General features: G+C 33.2%; 1 protein-coding gene across 1 annotated transcript in view; it reads right to left on the reverse strand.

Moving 5' to 3' along the window:
• SEMA3A (semaphorin 3A) overlaps positions 1-18,845 on the reverse strand; it is a 225,140-nt gene that overhangs the window by 68,027 nt on the left and 138,268 nt on the right. Inside the window, exon 6 of the mRNA XM_037837473.1 lies at positions 15,340-15,459. Within this exon, the coding sequence (XP_037693401.1) occupies positions 15,340-15,459 (120 nt within the window). The remainder of the gene's footprint in view (positions 1-15,339; positions 15,460-18,845) is intronic.

Here is an 18,845-nt window from a genome sequence, read left to right on the forward strand (position 1 = left end):
ATTCTTGCTTGCTAATCTCAATTTAAATTGAGACATAAGATAGTCTACTGAGGTATAATGAAACAAAAGCCATTATGTATTTCTGTTCTTTAAAAATCAAAGACATAATATATTTTGATGGTTTTGTCTAGTCCTCACATTTTAATGTGGGATCTTAAAAGGGAATGGATTCTAAATCAGTAGGTCTAGGGCCAGAGATTATACATTTCTAACAAGTTCCCAGGTGATGTACAGGCTTCTCGTCCAAAAGCCACACTTTTAGGGGCAAGGGTTTATACCAGCTGCTTTCAGTGATATGAGAAAGGCAGAAATAGCACAATTCTTCATTCTCTGATCAATTGTATGATAGCATCCCTTAACTTAAGTAAATCTTTGCTTTCTAAACAATATGCATGTATATGTTCCAACTGTCTGTAGCTAACTTGATAAACATTTCCTAGATTTAAGATATATTGCAAAGAAAAGAAATAGAAGGCAAAGTTTTAGAATGGTTAAAGCTAAAATGAACATAGTGGAAAGAGAACTGAGATTCAGAAGACATGGAATTTAGTCTCTGTTTTCACTAAATAACAGGTTGCTAATAACTCTTGGTAAGTTACTTCAATTTTATTAGTTTCAGTTTTTTATTTCACAGGGTTTGGAGGAGAAGAAAGTGATGTTGTAGGAAGCATTTTGAAGACTATAAAACATATACAAATATAGGATTTCTGTTCATGATTATTTCAATTGTTTCTTTATGTAAGGATACCATTTTTTAAATCATTGCTTTTAATCATTATATTACACAAATATAGGATTTCTGTTGTTCATGATTATTTCAATTGTTTCTTTATGTAAGGATACCATTTTTTAAATCATTGCTTTTAATCATTATATTTAAAAAAATATTCTGTTATAATACTGACTGTAGCAGCATCTACAGTTCTGTGGAAATGGTTTTCAATGTCTTTAATATAGGTTAACTAAATTTGAGTTAAGTTTATTTCCTAGTTGACCTATTTCTACATTATTCCTTGAAAGAAGCATTAAAATACCTTGGACAATTATTTCTGGATAATACTCTACTGAGTTTTGAATAATTATATATTAATTGGAAGAAATGTCTTAAACCATGTAACAAGAAATATTATATATAAATAATTTTTTTAAAGTTGATTTAAAGCACCAAGGATAATGTATTTCCCCATCTCTTAATAATATCCTTAATTTGTTACCAAGGCCAAGAAAAACACTTACAGATGATACGTAATTAGGAAGGCAGGTTAAAATAAATGCAACGATAGCAACTCAAAGATTTATATAATAAAACCCAAAGAAATTGGAAAAAGACAATACTTTTTGTTCATTAATAAAGAAGGGGTTGCAGTGTAACTATTGGTATGTAAAAATTCTATAGCAGATAGTGCATTAAATCAAGTAAGATGATTAAAATACTTAAAACTATTCGGAACATGTATTTTCGGTGCTCCTATTTAACCTTTGCTCTTGATAATCAGACTAAAAATTAAAATCTTAAAACAAAATGAAACCCTCTTACTCTAAGAAAAATATTGAATCAAGAGCCATGATTATTGGAAAATGATTAATTCATTATTTTTTATGCTCAGAAGACAGTTGAAGAGAACTTATTTACTTTTCTAGTATAGGACATCAGTTATCAAATCTGCTTAAACCTCTAAACGTAAAAAATTTTGGTTCCTGGTTTCTCCCCACTCCTTGCCTATACTCTCTAACCAACAATCTTTATTTCATCCAATCATTTTTGGGACTTTTGTTCCAAATATATTTTTGGAGTTAGGAATGTATGTCATTGAAAAATATCATTTAAAAATCGACAGTCATATTATCTACCGATAATGTATAGTTTTTATGATTCCCATCAAAACATAAAACACGTTTCCAATTTTTTTTTGTCTTTGTGAACTCAGTCTTTGTGTATTTTGTAAGTAGAGACTGCCTATATGAGGACACAAGATAGCCTCATTAAAAAATTGTCATGTCCTTCTATCATGTTAAATTGAGTCTCCAGTAAATCTGTGGTTCTGATATTCTGAAAGCCTGAAAATTAATTGGATCAAAAATATTATATTTCAATAAAAAGAAAATAAATATTGCCCTCCTACCCTTACCTTAGGGATTAACAATAGTTTCAAAATATGAAGATACCTTGGAAATACATTCATATGATCCCGTAGATGTGCTAAGCATTCTAAGGTTTTCCTTTTGAGTAAAAAGCTCTGTATGTATTCTCCTGGAGGACAAGGATCTCTCTCAGCTCTATTTCCTATTAGTTTTTGGCACCTAGTGGGTGCCCAATGTAGTTCTTGGCACCTAGTGGGTGCTCAATGTGTTGTGAAAATGAAAGTTGTCCAGGTCAATATATTGGTAGTTAACAAATGTAGCTCATTGTCTCTGCTATTATCAGTCGCTCTAGGAAGACTTTGAAAAGAGTAGCACAGGAAGGAGGAGAGACTAGAACTTTATGTAAGTAATTGGGGTGATAGTTAAACCTAGCTTATGTACAGATAAATAGAACACAGTTGAGAGAGATGAAAAGAAACTAAATTGGGCAAACCAAAAACAGTCTCTAAAAAACAAAAAAAGAAAGGCAGTGCATATCAGTAAGTTAAAAAGGATAGTTTAATTTCTGCCTAACAGTGATCTATTTTTAATTTCCCATTAATAATGTAGCTATGTTACCTCTAACATATTACATAGTATCTTAATTATTTTGCTGATACACATATGGGCACATATAAAACAGCAATCTGAGTGATCTCAGAAATTAAAATATGTTCCAATAACATTTTTAAATGCAGGTTTTTGAAAAAAAAAATTCTTTAATAGACATCATGTCTAGTTTATATTGCAAATGTCAGGATTAAGATCACTAAAGCATTTATATAGGAAACTTTATGATGTAGTTTGTGAACTTTTATTTTCAATTTGTGATGTTATAAATTTTATTAAAGTGTTAAGGTGTTGTTTAATTATAGATGAGTGATGACAAAGTTTATTAGCCATAAGGAATTATTCTTTTCTTTCTCCCCTTGTTTCCTTCCTTCCTTTCATCTTTCTTTGTTGACCCCTTCTAAACAGTTGAAAGATATATATATTTTAAATGATATTTTTCCTTCTTATGTTCATCCATGTTTTCCTATCCTGGAGAATATTTAGTAGTTTCAAGGAATCAATCATAATAGTATTGACTTACTCAGCTTCTTAGTTGGATTAAAGTGTTATAAGGAAAAGTTTCATGTTGCTCTTATTATCAGAATATTCTTTACTAATATACTAGGATCACTCTTTGCTAATAACCTCTGATTTTCCCATGGACAGTATGGGAATACATGCATGGCTTACAAGCAGTGGCTTACTGATAAATGGAGTCACAGCACATTTTTACACAATTAAAATGGCAAATTTTACCAAAACAACAATAAATTTGGTAAAGATTTTGCAAATCTCCATGGTATGGCTACTTTCTTTTTGGTACTGCCTCGGCTAGATCACTATCAGTTTACACACAGCATCAAAACCTGCTAATGGTATAACTGTTTTTCTACTTCTTGCTGCCAAATTCCTAGCTCCAGCCACTCTTTCTGCTTGCCTTATGCAGGTTCCTCCCACTCAGGATTTAGTTAGAAATGAAGAAAGAGGGAAAAAAGTAGTAAAATTAGTTCATATTTTGTGATTATTAACACACAATTGTTTCAAGGTCTTTCAGAGGCAATTAAATTTATAATTATTAACTTGGGCATTGGTTATTTGATCTTGATGCTGGACAAAAGCAGTAGATTCTCTGCCCGATGTGCTCAAATGAACAGTTCCTGAGACACTGGGGTTTCAAAGAGAGAAAGAGGTTGTTGCTGGGTGCGATGCAGGAGATCAGATAGATGGCTGATCAGCCTAAAAATCTTTCTCTGTATACTGCAGTAATTCTGATAGTTTTATAGTGTCAAAAGATGGGCAGGTTTTGAGATAATGAGCATAATGGCTATAGATGATGTAATTAGAGGTGATCTAATTATTGAGCATGTGCAGATTGATCACACGCTTAGTCACAGAACTATGTAAGAATATGGTGGCTTTAATATGATGGGCATGATTTTCACTATTATAGTGAGGTATGGATCACTTATAGGTTAGTCTAAGCTACTGCACGTCAGGCAGGCCCATTTTTGATAGATCCAGCTTTGGTTATCAAGATAACTTTGGAATTGGGGTGGGTTAGTTCTGGGCTGACCCAAGTCCCTTCATTAATAAACATTAGGGGCTGACTTTAGCAATCATAAGACTCTAAAGCCGAAAACTGGATAAAATGGGTACAAGTGAAGGTCAGTCACAAGGTTTTTAGAATCACAAGGGCACAAGATAAAGGCTATACAATCATTGTCAGAGATCAAGGCAGCTGGATTACAGTTCAGAGATTTCAGTTATTTCCCTCTGTCTACTCCAATATACCAGAAGGTAAAAAAGGAATATCTATATAATTATTCAGTAATTGTAATCATCTCTTAAATTCTAACTTCTCAGTTATAATCTGAGTTGGTTATATTTATCTTTTTATCATCTAGGAAGAATGTGATTCTCTCTCTCTCTCTCTCTCTCTCTCTCTCTCTCTCTCTCTCTAAGGAAATCAACAGTAACAACACAATGGGGAAGTCAATCAGCAGCCTTTTTATGGAGGGCAACACTTTCCTACTACTTTAATAATTTCTTTTTAATCAAAAAGTTTAATATGACTATTGCAAACACTTACGTCATCGATCAAAGATACCCCATACCTTGTTGATTCATCCAAGCTCCTGTAAAACATTCTAAAATTTGAATTGTCAGTATGACTAGATTTCCCCACAGTTCATTCCAAATGAGTAAGGTTTTGTAATAACCCATGTGTTTCATTTCCTAGCTTCAGAATTCATTTCTCTTTGTTTTGACTTATGAAATGTTTTCCTCCTTCCAGGACATCAGTACTATTTCTTCACTTATTCATAAATGTATTTAAAAACATTTTATAAACAAACAATGACTGACTCCCATGAGTGTTAAGCAATTAAGTGGAGTCATCAGTTTTATATCAATCTTGGCATTACTTACCTTTCAGGATCAGGGAGGTTAAAGTTCACTAAACTATAAACAGGTCATAACACATTGTATAAGCCCAAAACACAACTCTGCATTAGCTGTAATTTAAATCTTACCATATGCTAAGTTGAAAAGGCAGTGAGGATCCCAAAGGGAACACTAAATCTGCAATCACTGATTTCCCATACACATTTATGTTAGAATTTTATAAATGTATAAATGGGATAGCTCTCTTTGACACTGAAGCTCTGGCAACTTTTTACATTAGTAATTAAATGAGCAAAAGAGATTATTTGGCTTTATATGAATTTAGACAAATTTATAAACATATTGAAGAGGCACATTCTTGATGGTTCCCTTATGCTATCAGCCCACATTAAATCCAAAAATAGTTATAATTTAGGAAATCAGCAAGCAAAATAATAAAAACACACTTCTAATGAATAAAAATTATAACTGTATTAACTTATGAAATTGATACTAAGAAATTGTAATTTTTCAAAAGTATATTTTTATTTTCAAAATATGTCTTCAAATAACAGCACCATAATTATAATGGCATACAGTATATAGTGAAACATTTACGTAATGACCCAAATGTGCCATAGGAAATTGATACGTTGCTGAAAGCAAGTGTGCGTTAGGAGAAGGGCTTTAATTTTCTCTTATCTATTTTCTTAAACCATATAGTGACACAAACATTTTGACTTTGAAAATGTTCTTTTAGGACATCTCAATACACTTAATAATCCTAGTTGTTATTGGGAAAAAAGTTTAAAGACTCCTAGATAAGATTTTATAATTTGTCTTTAGTTCACATATGATATTTATAATATTTAATGCCTTTTGTCATGTGTAAGTAACTTAGTAATAAGTAAAGTCCTGTATGTATAAACTCAGTTTTAGGAAATGGCATAGATCACTATCACTTCATCTGCTTTTGTTTTCCTTAAGCTGCTTTCACTGCTTTCCTAGAAATGTGTGGATGCTCAGTCAAGGAAGATTGCGTATTTCAGTACACTTTTAGTGACTTGATATATATAGATATTTATATTGTCTTAGTCGCTGAAATTCTTATATAATATTGTGGAACCAGCTTAACATTAACTGAGTTTTGTTTTGTTTCCCTTTTTTTCTGCAATGTTAGTCACCCGTTCTAAGATTCCAAGTGCTTTACATGAATTAACTCATATGTGAGCCACATAACAACCAAACACAGGAGGAACCATTATTATTTCTAGTCTAAAAAAGGGGAAATTGAGCACAGAAAGCTTAAATCAGCTGTCTACAGTTTTTTGGCCAGTGCCCAAATCAGGCAGTCATGTTCCACAGACTCGATTCTCTTAGCCACAAATCTAATGGCTATGGACAAAGTCCCAGAATAAAACATTTTTTAAAAGTTAAGCTGTGGAATAGCAGGATAAGTGATTTTCCTAGAGTCATAAACACAGTTGATGTCTTTTTAACCATTCATTGTATTGGAAAAATTTCAACAGAGAATCAATCTGATGGTTTCTTTATTTAGATGATAAGCATCGTACTTTAAGAGCCAATTTAATACAAATACATATTTTATGGAGATTTAGCCTTGGTTGTCATTCATGGTTTCATTGTTTCATTTGCTAACTTTGTTAAGCTCAATTTGATAAAAAAAAAAAAATTGTTTACATTTTATTACCAAAGCTAAATATTTCATCTATCCTGGGTGTACTAAGTACCCATTTAATAAGAGTAGTTAGTTTAACAAAACAAAATAGCTTGAGAGCAGATTAAAAGAGGCAATAATAAACTTCAGACTATTTCATTGTGTTAATTTTCCAAATGTGCATTGGGCACTGTATGGAGAGGGGATGTACAAAACACAGCAGCAAACCAGTTACCAGGAACATTTCCCATATTGTCAGACAGTGTTCTAACTGTTCTACATGGACTATCAGATGCATCCTCAGAAAAACAGTATGAGACAAGTGTTAACCCTGTTTCAAAAATAAATGCATGTTGAGGAGAATTACCCCAAACTCATATAGGTAGCAGATAGAAAACTTGGGATATAAATTCAAGCAGTTTGACTCCAGAGTCTGTCTAACAGATTCATCGGAGTTTCTTATTTGGGACATCCAATAGTGTAAGGCAGGGTTTTAGGCCCTGTGATAAATACAAACACTCACCCATGTGCAGTTACAACATGCTCTTGGGATTCAAAGGAGGGGACATTTAAAATCCATTCGGAGAATGAAACAAATAGCAAATTTAAGCATCAACAATACTATATGATGTGAATATGTAGGGTTTAATACCAGAGAGGACATTTAGGATAAGATCTTAAAGAACTTGACAGGTAACAAAATCTGGATTCAATTCACTTGTGAATTGAGAGACTTAAAGGATTTTTGAACTGGAAGGTATGATGATTGCCATCAGAGACGTATTTCGGGGAGGCCTGTGCCAATTGTGTCTAAAAAGGATATGTGGTTTATTGAGTTAGGGACTCTTATAAAATTAAACCAAAACCATAACATTGTGATTAAAACAAATTTTATTCATTCAAAACAGCATCGAGAATTCTTTATCCAAAACTTGTAGACATCATTTCTGGGCATAATTATCAAATTTGATATTTGTAAAAATAAATAGCAGAATAGATTCTCATGAATCAACATTTCTCTCTGAATCCAGATTAATTTTATAGGGCATTTGCAGTTAACATTACACCTCAAAAATTGATTGGGGTAAATATACTAAAAAACGTATTTTATCAACATTGAAAGACCGGTTACTTTATAACTTTTCATTCACATATTACATTTTGAGACATGGTAAGTCAGATCTTCCACCTTGAAAGTATTTGTGTCAAGCCTACATTTAATAATATTGTAAACCTATTCCTTCCACTCAGAGAGATTAGAATGTAACAAGTGCCTTTTTTTGGTCAAAACTATCCATGCCATTAAAATTCGATGGCATTGCTTCCAGTCATTCAGCTTTATCTGGCTAAAATCCTTTAATTCCTCAGCCCCTGCTGTTGGGGGGCTCGAGGCTCATCACACTTAACCTCTGCCTAGGCTTCTCAGAAAAGAATTTGTTTCACTCCATTCATAGCTTCAATGGTTGAGCAAGCCACACACAAGTGCGCACTGGTCTTTTACCCTGAGCACACTAATCTGATTGTTTTTCCACTCTACAAACTCTGGGTCAACAATCAAGCTGCCGCCAGAAACTAATTAATTTGCAAACAGGCTTCTGTTTTCACAGAGGGAAAGCTTTTGAGAGCCATGTCAGGGAGGCCGGTCACACCATGGTTACACGCATTGTCACGGCATCCACTTCTCTCGGTAAATCTCTTGCTTGATGTCACTGCACATATGAACCCAGATTACCAAGTCAGCAGTAAATCCCTATTGAGACCCACCGAGCTCTGAATGTAGTGACACTGGAAGAGGAAATTGGTATAGACAGGCTCTGTATTCATCAAACTGATGGTGAGACAAGAGAGAAAATCTTAAAGAACCAAGAGAAAAAGAGAAGCTGGCTTTAATTTAAAGAATTGTCCAAGTTATTATTTTGTTTTTATAAGTGTTACTCAAATTCCGTTTAAATAGTGAAATTATTTTAAGCAATTGTAATAATATTCATAAATGTCATATTTTTACTCTCACCGTCTGATTGTTAATTACTAAATTGTGATTCAAAATGCGTGACAAATATGCCATATTTGAGAATTATTCTTTTTAGACTAACATTTTAAAAAGTAAAATATCATATCCTAGCAATTTTATCCAGATAGATTTTCTTAGAAGCCTGAAAGGAGGACAATCAGCATATTACCACTCATCAGTTTTGATTTCAAAGTTTTCTTCAGTTTTTTTTTTAGTGCAGTGTACTTTCACACAAAATAGGTTAAAAGTAATTTTGTTCCTTGGACAAACGTGAACATAGAAAATAGGCCTGGGTAAGGTATATTTTGGAAGATTCCAGCTCTTTATGAAAAAAAAAGGCGTATTTAGGGATTTTATTACATTTATTTACAAAGTAGAATAATGTAATGGCATTTTTTTTTTGAAAGGATTATATTAGAAGAAGGTATGCATTCTTTATTACGATGAAAATTTTTCTGGATAATAGATTCAAGAGAAGACAAAACAGACTGCTTCTAAGTTGTGTTTAGGTATAGATATGAGCACTTATTTTAAACTATAACACATTTATGCTTCAGGGAAATTTCATGAAAAATAACCATATATTGTCAGTTTTATTTGTTGATACCCCAGAATTGCTATCTAATGAATACAATGTGTAACTCATGGAAAATGTGATAGACATTAAAAAATACTATATTCTTGTTCCTTCTTTCATAGGCTATGAAAACTAAAGAGGACTTTTGTTGTTGTTGCTATTATTGTTTTAACTGAATGATCACTCAGCTGCTATAATACTCAACTGCTCCACAAACCATAAAGTAAGGCTTACAGACTCTTTTTTCTCTAAAGGTCAGCAAAATATTACCAACTTAAGCCAGAGAAATAATCCAAAATGGCATTATTAAGAAATCTGACGTTATACGAAACTAGATAATTCAGTCTGCTTATTAAAAAATACCTAGTTGAATACTCGGACACAGTTTATGCCTCCAATGATGGTAGAATTAAAATAGTTTATCAAAAGAGTTGTCAAGTGCTTCGAGATTAGATAGCTTCAGTATTGAGATTGGTATCAAGTAGTTTTAATTTGTGCTCTCATGATTTATTTGTAGACCTATTTCCTGGATCTCTTCTTCTAAAATTGCATTTGGTGGAATGATTTGCATCTTAGGAGAACATGAAATATCCTAGTGCGTGACCACAGAGGAAACAATGCTGATTCCACTAGTGGCAGGCCATCCTGGTGTGAGTGTTACAAGGGAAAGGAAGTGGAATGATGGCTTGCATACTATTTCAATTACAGAAAAAAGGCAAGTGGGTTGGTCTATCCACAGGCACTATCCTTTTAGGAAATTCCACTAAAAGAAAACAGGTCTTCCTGAAATGAGTGGGAAAGCCTCACACTCCGGGAACTATAATTAGGTCTGTTTGTGTGCACCAGGCCTTGGCTCTCTCAAGGATCCATGTGGTTTGATATATTAAACCTGACTCTGGCTGCCCTTTCACCCTGACTCAAATATAATTACTCACAGAATGAGTCTGACCAAGCTTGCAAAGCATGCTCCACCCAATGGAAAGGGGTAGAGGATACAGTGATAATTGACATTTATTAAGTGCTTACTATGTGATAAGCATTTGCTTGGTGCTTTTTACACATTATCATTTTTTTCACAACAATAGGTGGTATCGTAGTATTGTCCTGCCATTACATATAAGAGCCAAAGTCGAGGTGAAATCATAATTTTTCTTACTCTGAAGACTATAGTCTTTCCTCCAAATCATATAGCATTTCAATATTAGTCCAAGAAATAAACAATATTGTCTCCGTCAGTCAGTAACTATGTCCATCAATTGGAAAAATAAATGTAGGCTAGCCAACCACATGGACGGCTAATATGTACCACACTAGGTAGTGTTATTTACATAGAAAAAGTTAAGAAATCATAACCATAACAGTAGTTTAAACATCATCATTGCCTTCCTTTCATATTATTTGTTTATTTACTATGAATATATAGAAAAATTTTTCTCAATTTCCATATGATTAGTACTCAAAATGGGAATTGAAGTTTGAAACAATACTGTATTGGGAGAATTTATATAGCGCGCACACACACACACAATACTGAGTTTGGACATGTCCATGTAAACCAATGACAGTAAATTTTCTGAAATCAGAAGTTGTCTGACTTCTAGCAACTTTAAATGAGAGGCTTATTTAAGTGATGAGGATAAAGAAAGCAATTATGTTGCAAATCAATAGATTCCGTCTCTCAAATTTCTTCATCTCAAACAGTTATTCATTCCTTATCTAGCCTGTTAAAATGAAACTAAATTTAAACATTTATTGACACTACTACAAAAATGCACATTTTAGTGAATAATTATAAAAACAGTCAAATCCCAATTTAAAAAATCAAGATGTTTCAAGATCCAATTCTAGACAACTGTTTTCTTTTTGTTTGTCTTTACTGAAACTCATCTGAAATAGACCATCTGATTCTTCCAAATGACTTGAATTGATTTGAGAACAGTAAAGAAAATCCTTTACCCAAGTTTAGTTTTAGTAACCCTGAAGATCCTTCAGGAAGTACCTTGCAAGGTACTTTATTACTTCTAGCAGCATGAAGGAATGTGTAGTGTATGCTGATGCCTCAAAACTCATTTATTTTATGCATGAATGTATAAACATTATGTTTCCAATTTTATTCTGGCATGGTATTTAATTTCATGAGGCTTGCGATACACAGTCCCTTGGTTCTATCTCAAACATGTCTGCATCCTCCATCTTGCAGCAGTTCTGGTTTCTGCACCCTGTCAGATGTAGCCTTTGTGCTAATTTGGAAAAATCAGTTCTCACATTTAGTGCTGAGAGACTGATAACTGAATTCTCCAATGAGCTACACATTTTCAGAGATGCAGTACAGAGCTGTGGACAATAACTATGTTTTCCCACAGTGTAAATTCTTCAGACTCAGCTGTCAACATGTGACTGTGCAGCACAAAAACAGCTTTAACTTGACTTTTTTCTCTAAGATCATAAAAATGAAATGGATACTATATTCTACTTTATATTATTCCGTCTTATGATGAGATTTTCTTTCTCAGGGACAGTGAAAGCCTGTATGCCCTTTATAGTTCTTAGTAGATCAAAGCCCCTTCTTTCTGAATAAAAAATATTTCCCTCCCACATAAATATTCTAGTATGAGAATAGACCAGATATCAGCATTAAGAGGTTTGCTTTCCCAAATTTTTGTTTCCTTGATAAGTAGAGGAAACTTTTTCAACCTAAACATATTTTTTAGTAAATGATCATATTGAAAACGAAAATATTTCTGAAATAATTATAGTGATATTTGTATATAAACTATGTTCAATTTATTGTGCTTGGAGGTTTATTGGGATACACATACAATTGAACATAACAAAATATGCTACTCAAAATCAAAATGCTAATAAAAAGAAACAGAGAAACAGTTATTTCAATACATTTTTCCTTCACAGAAGAGCTTACATTTATGTTGGGCCTATAAGAATTAATATGTTTGTTAACGATGTAAAAGGAGAAAGATCTTTCTAGACTTGGAGGCATGGGCATAATGATGGTAAACAGTGTAGCATTTTCAGAGAGTGAGCATTCTCCTATGGCTATTGAACAGAGTTCGTAGAAGCATGGAGTGGAGGTGAGGCAGGCTAAGAAGTTGGGACTTGGTCATGGATCCCTTATAACCATGGCAAACTACAGCTCTGGGTCAAATCTGGTCCTCCACTTGCTTTTGTACATACAGTTTTATTGTAATACAGCCACACCCATTTCCAGCTTTAACTTCTTTTTATACTCTAAATAACACACATATACATAAATGCAAACATACACGCACCTATTTCTATACCCTTACTACAACTGGTAGCTCATATCCAAAATTTAATTCACTATTTCCATCCTCACCCTGGGTCTTCCATATGCTTGATACTGGTATCACTGGTCACCCATTCCTCCTGCTAGAATCTCAGTTTCATGATTAATTTCTTGATCATCGACATTTCTCATGATTAATTTCTTGATCCTTGTCATTTCTCTATACCTAGTCAGACACTAAACCATGTTTATATATTAAAGCAGTAAGTCTCAAATCCTTATCCTACTCTTCAACTCACTAATGCTTCATCCACTCATGCCTACTTATCTCTAAAATTATTTACCAGCTTCATTCTCTTCCTTTTCATGTTCATCTGCACACTGATATTAATGTTAGCTTCATAAGATTCCAATTATTTCCTCCAGATAGAAGTAGACAAATTATCTTCTGTAGTCCCACAGCATATTATCACACATACACAGTATTGGCATTTACTTACTGGAATGTCTGCTTCTTACACTCGAACATAAGCCATTTGAATTAAGTGACCATGTTGTCCATTCTACTCTTGATTTTTTAAGCTAGACCAATTCTATGACAAATCATGTTTCTTTTTGTCTTAAAAGTAAGTACAATCCCCTGGGATCCTATCTTCTCCGGTGCTAGCAACAAATGTTCTTGTACTTAATCTCATCTCCCTCCACAAATCTCAGCGTAATAATTGACAATGGACAGTTCAAATTTGCCTTTTGGACTTTTGGGGAGTGGCTCTCTTTTATAGTTTTAGACATAGACTTCTCTTCTTTGCAACATCTTCTGTTTTCCCGGATGAAGTCACCAATTTTACAGACAGTCACCCAGGTATAATTCTACCTTCCCTTCCCTCAGGGTATTTGATCCTGTGTCCAAGCTCTTTTGGTGCCACAATATTTGTATTCGATCATTAATGACCTTGGGAATCATCTCCATTTAAGAAGATAACAACAAAAAGGTGATATCAAACTTCGAGGAAACTTAGGAGAGTAGGAAATAGGGGAAGCTAAGAGAAGTTATTCTATGTAAAGAGAAAGGGTTGGTTATCACTGACAAATACTGCAGAAGAGATTGTCTAAAATAGAGATTGATATAAGGCAGTAGAAAACCTTTAGTGACCTTTGGAAGGGCAAAATAAACTATTGAGTAAAAGTTAGATTGAAAGTGGCTGAAAGTAGTGAAAAAGTTGAGTAAACAAGTATGAAACATGCTATGGAAATAGACATATGGGGACTTCATGGCCAAAGGAAAAATAAAAGGATTAAGAGAGGGCAGGATAGACGAGCAAGTTTTAGAACCAGGGGAAGAAATTAGTGTGGAAGAGGAGATAAAGACAATTAAATAAATGCAAATTGGGTAAATTTCTGGAAGACCACCAATGCAATTTAAAGCAAAGGCAGAAAGTCCAAACTTGGAAGGTAAGAGATACATCTTTTTCACTAACACATGAAAAATAATAGGACAATCAGAAATGTTGCAGCAAGAGGGAAAAGATGCTGACCAAAGTAAACATTTTATGTTTTTAATATTCACTTTGGAGTTTGGGATAGATCAGAACAAAGATTGTCACACAAAACTCATGGTCTTCATGAATTTTGGGGTTCCCCAAAAGTAAGGGAAGGCAAAACAAGTGTGGCAGAAGTTCAAAGAGGGAGATAATCAAGCATCTTACTGAAAATTTCGTTAACTGTGAGCACTATTGTTATTAATGAGACATGTGGAAATGGGAAAAAGTTCATAGACTGGGAGATTAGGGACTCGGTAGCTTCATTTTATAAAGTTGAAGGCAGAGATAAACAGGGATAATTACTTAATAAGAAAAATAACCATGATGATAATGTGAGGATCTTTATAAAAATGTTTGATGAATTTGTAAGTGAATATTCAAAAATAAATAAATAAATAAAACTCTGGGGAGTAGGAGATATAAGGACTCCTTGGTGAAAATCCTGAATAAGAGTATTTATTTGTTTTACGCATACACAATTTTGTACAGTTTATGCTATTCTAGCATTATTTACACACTTAACAACAACAACTTCTCAATCGAGTAGTAAAGCCAGTGCCTGAAGTTCAAGACACTGGATTCTTATTCCAAATCTTCTATTAGGTTAGATGTAATCTTAGACAAGATATTGGCCTTAATTACCTCACCTATAAAAATGGGGGAGGAGGTTTTAGGACGGAAAAAGGAGAATCAAAATGAAATAATGATGTAAAAGCTCTTTGAAAATTTCAAAACATGATCAATGTGATATTATTAGAACTTCAGTTTTTTAAAATGTTCAGTAACTTACATGATGCTCTCAATTGAATGATGAGAGATGTGGAGGTTAAAAAACAAAACAACAACAAAAAAATAATAAAAACTGCACCGTGAGATCTCTTGTGGTGTCCTTCCTTGTAGGACAGGATTGGTAAGTCATCTTATCTTTTTCCATTGCCTCCCTTCCGTGGCTCCAGCCCAGATCTATTCCTTTCCATAGCTAACCACTGAGAGACTTCAGTTTTGGCACAAAGCAAATATTTTCCTGAATTTTTAATCTCTCTCTTTTTGTGTATGCCCAACTTTCTCACACCCACCTCGTGAAGTCACCACCATTAGCTTAACAGCATACTAAAACTCAAGTCGTATTGTTTGTATTTTAAAGGGAATATTTCCAATGACTTAATACATTTCCACATGTCACATGCATACATTATTGCACACACCACCTACCATTGAGCCACCTGGAATCATGCTGCTCTGTTCTGATTGGGTGGTGGTGTCCAAGAGTTCGGAAGATAGCAAAGTCTCGCCCCATAAAATCAGCTGCAGTTCCAGAGTACAATTCTCCATCTGTGGTGTAATAAAATAAAACCACATAAACATCCTTTAATACAATTAAATCAATCAAAATAAAACAGATACAAAGTTTCTTTTTGTGACCATCCCCTAAAGAAAATAGTCTCTGCATTATTATCCAAAACTAATTAGTTTTCATTCTATATCTTTACTGAAGGAAGTATTTTCCCAAATGATCATTAACTGATTAAGAGTCTCACTACTCATTTAATATTAGCTTAGAGAAAAGCTGAATGAAATCAGATTCAGTGAACATTGATAAAGTAGGAAATTCTATTCCTTTCTACTATGACTAGAATGACAAATTTACAAAATGCAAAATGCAAACTATTTTTGCTTTTATATGTGTAAAGTTACTATGTTTCTAATGACCTTTTTTAGTAAACTAGGGCATCATCACAAAATCTTGCTTATTGTTTTAATTGTAAAAATTAAATTTCTAATATATTTCTTTACTAGTGAGATCTGAATAAATGGGATTTTTTTATATAATTAAGGACCAGCATTTTCCTTTCTAAGTTTTTTTCTTCTAATATATCAAGTGAAGAAGTGTTCTAATTCAGTATAAGATATTATACAGTCTTCTAAAAACAAGTAGTTCCTTTTAATATATCAAGTGAAGAAGTGTTCTAACTCAGTATAAGATATTATACAGTCTTCTAAAAACAAGACTCTAAGATATAACATAAACATGTTTGAAGCAGGGGCAATTTTGACATATTCAGGTTATAATCACTGTAGTTTAAGATTCTGTTTTTCTTTAACAGGTTCTTATTTAAATTAAATTAACTCTAGGGCAGAATTTAATAATGAAAGAGTCATAATCAGAGGGTAAAAAATTGAAAGGAAAGGAAGAAAGGGAGGAGAAAGAGAAGTTAATATTTACTGATTAACACTTATGCTTGTCAGGCAATCAGGTGCTGGGCTTAACACTTTCAAATTATTTCATTTGGTTCTGTCAACAACCCCATGACATAAATATGACTATCCTTATGTTATAGTTCAAGAAACCCGAGGTTGTTTAGCTAATGACTAGCTGAAGTTTCAGACCCAGGCCTGTTTAATCCCAAACCTGTTACACTAAACCATACCACCCTTTAATAAATGAAGTTTGTCAAAATTACCCTTTCTTTCCTTTAAACTGAAAGTGCCTATGTGGTTTCTTCCAGAAAATGCATAGTTGCCTGCCCGTTTTCAGTGAATTATATACATAACAAAACAAAGTTATAAAAATTTCTCCAAAGAGTCCCCATAATTGCAGTGAAACTTGCATCTTTTTTTTTTTTTTTTCTTTATTAGAGATAAGTTGTGGGTTTACAGAAGAAATATAATCTTATTTCCCTTTTGGACTTCACTTTGTTTTTGCATTCACTGATTTGAAAAATATTCAGAGAATAAAGAGGTCATAGAAAAATTATAACTTAATTTGCATAATCCTCTAACATTTCCAAGAGAATTTTGTATTTATTAGATAAATGGAAAAGATTTTGTGACTCTTATTCTTCTGCTTTTATAGTATCCTTTGTTTGCATCCTCAGTTGCCACTTGCAAATACATGCTTTGCCATATAAAACAGGCATTCTCAGTAATCCAACTCCCCCCAAAATTCCTTTGGTAGAACTTGTAGTTCTCTGATGTGTTTGAATCGACTTGGCTTTGGAGAATCTCTGGAGTGGAGGAGAAGAGCTACACAGACAATTACTCAACAAATCCAAGTTACTATCCTAAGCATTAATAGAAAGATTACTTATCTTGGAAACTGAGTTATAAAATACTGATAACTGAATCTTTATTGTTGTGAATCAAGAGTAATAAAAAAGATGGCTAGGCAGTTTATACAGTGGAAATTAACAGTTAAATGAAGAATGCTTATATGTTATCCTAATAGAGTATGGTATCTTTGGATATAAAATCACCTTGTACTCTCTTCATTTAATTAAATATCAATTTCAAATCTGACTTGTCCTAACCATAATCTGCTGCAATAATATTTTACCTTACCACAAGACAAGGAAAGAACTCTGTTCTAAAAACACAAAAATGCTATGAAAATCTATCTGTAAATTTCAAAGGCAGAAACATTCAAATGTATATTGTCTCCTTAATATTAAGCTATATTAAATCACTGTAACATTTCTATTAAGGTTAATATTTCATTGTTTTGCAAATACTTGATAAATAGAATGATGGATTTTTAAACTTCAGGTGAAAGATTTTTCTTGGTCTATGTGAATAAGTGAGTATTAGTTAAAATATATAGGGAAAGCAACATAAAATGTTCATGCCAATTTCAAACATTTTCATGTTGGAATACCTGTCAAAGGATGCCTTGTGTCCTCTTTCCCTTAAAAAATCAAATATATTAAATTTTTAGTTGAAACTCATTGACTATGAACCACAGGTTAGGTAATGAACATCAGGAAAAGTGAAAGCAGTGCAACCAAAAGACAAAAAACTGAACAATTTCATTATCAGAGTCTAGGCAGACAGACTATATCTTCCAGGAAGTCTAATCAGAAATGGAAAAGTAAAGAATGCCATTAATTAATGGTTTATCATTCTTTTTGCTATTCAACTTGTTTTACCGTGAGCAAGTTCCACAATCATGGTTATTATTACGTAAACTATATACAGGAAGGGGCTGAAATAACAGAAGAAACTGTTACTTATATATAGAAACTTGTTCGTTTCTTTCAGCCATTTGTTTGCTTGTTTGATAAGTTATTTGCACTCTTTTTCTCCATATGTGAGAAAGGTATAAATCAGTACAAATGAAGGCAAAGTCAGCAGGGCTGATTTTCTTTCTCTTTTGACAAAGGATGGGACGATCGTTCAGAGAAAAGCTCACTAGAACAGCTATTGGCTCAACTTATTACTTAAAACAGAATTGAATTAAACAAATGGCTTATAGGCCAAAGCAAGGCTTTCAGTTTAGGCTCCAGTTGCCTCTAGCTATAGGAAATTACCTCCCATCTGAATATTATTTTTGGCACAAGTCAGGGTGATTTCTATGAGCCGGAGGGCACCAGATGATTAGGTGCCTATGAAGGACACATTCTCATATCGTTAATGCTCAGTGTCAATAACTGTTCTTTTAGATCAGGTTTCCTGAACAGGGATGATTGCTTCAGAAAAGATGTGACCTCTTTGTTGTTTTCGCCTCCAACTTTGACAGAGTATTCTATTCTTGCATGCTCATTAAGCAGAAATATAATATCAATCCAGAGTACATTCCATTTAATATTGAGCATTTCTACCATGTTTTGAAGACTCATTACATTTGGTGGTTATCTGAAATGTACTAGATCTCATTTGACTTATTTTTGGAGAACAGATATGTTTACCAAAAAAAAAAAAAAAAAAAAGCCTACTTGCCAAAC

Source organism: Choloepus didactylus, chromosome 5 (genome assembly GCF_015220235.1).
Source record: "Choloepus didactylus isolate mChoDid1 chromosome 5, mChoDid1.pri, whole genome shotgun sequence".
Taxonomy (NCBI): Eukaryota; Metazoa; Chordata; class Mammalia; order Pilosa; family Megalonychidae; genus Choloepus; species Choloepus didactylus.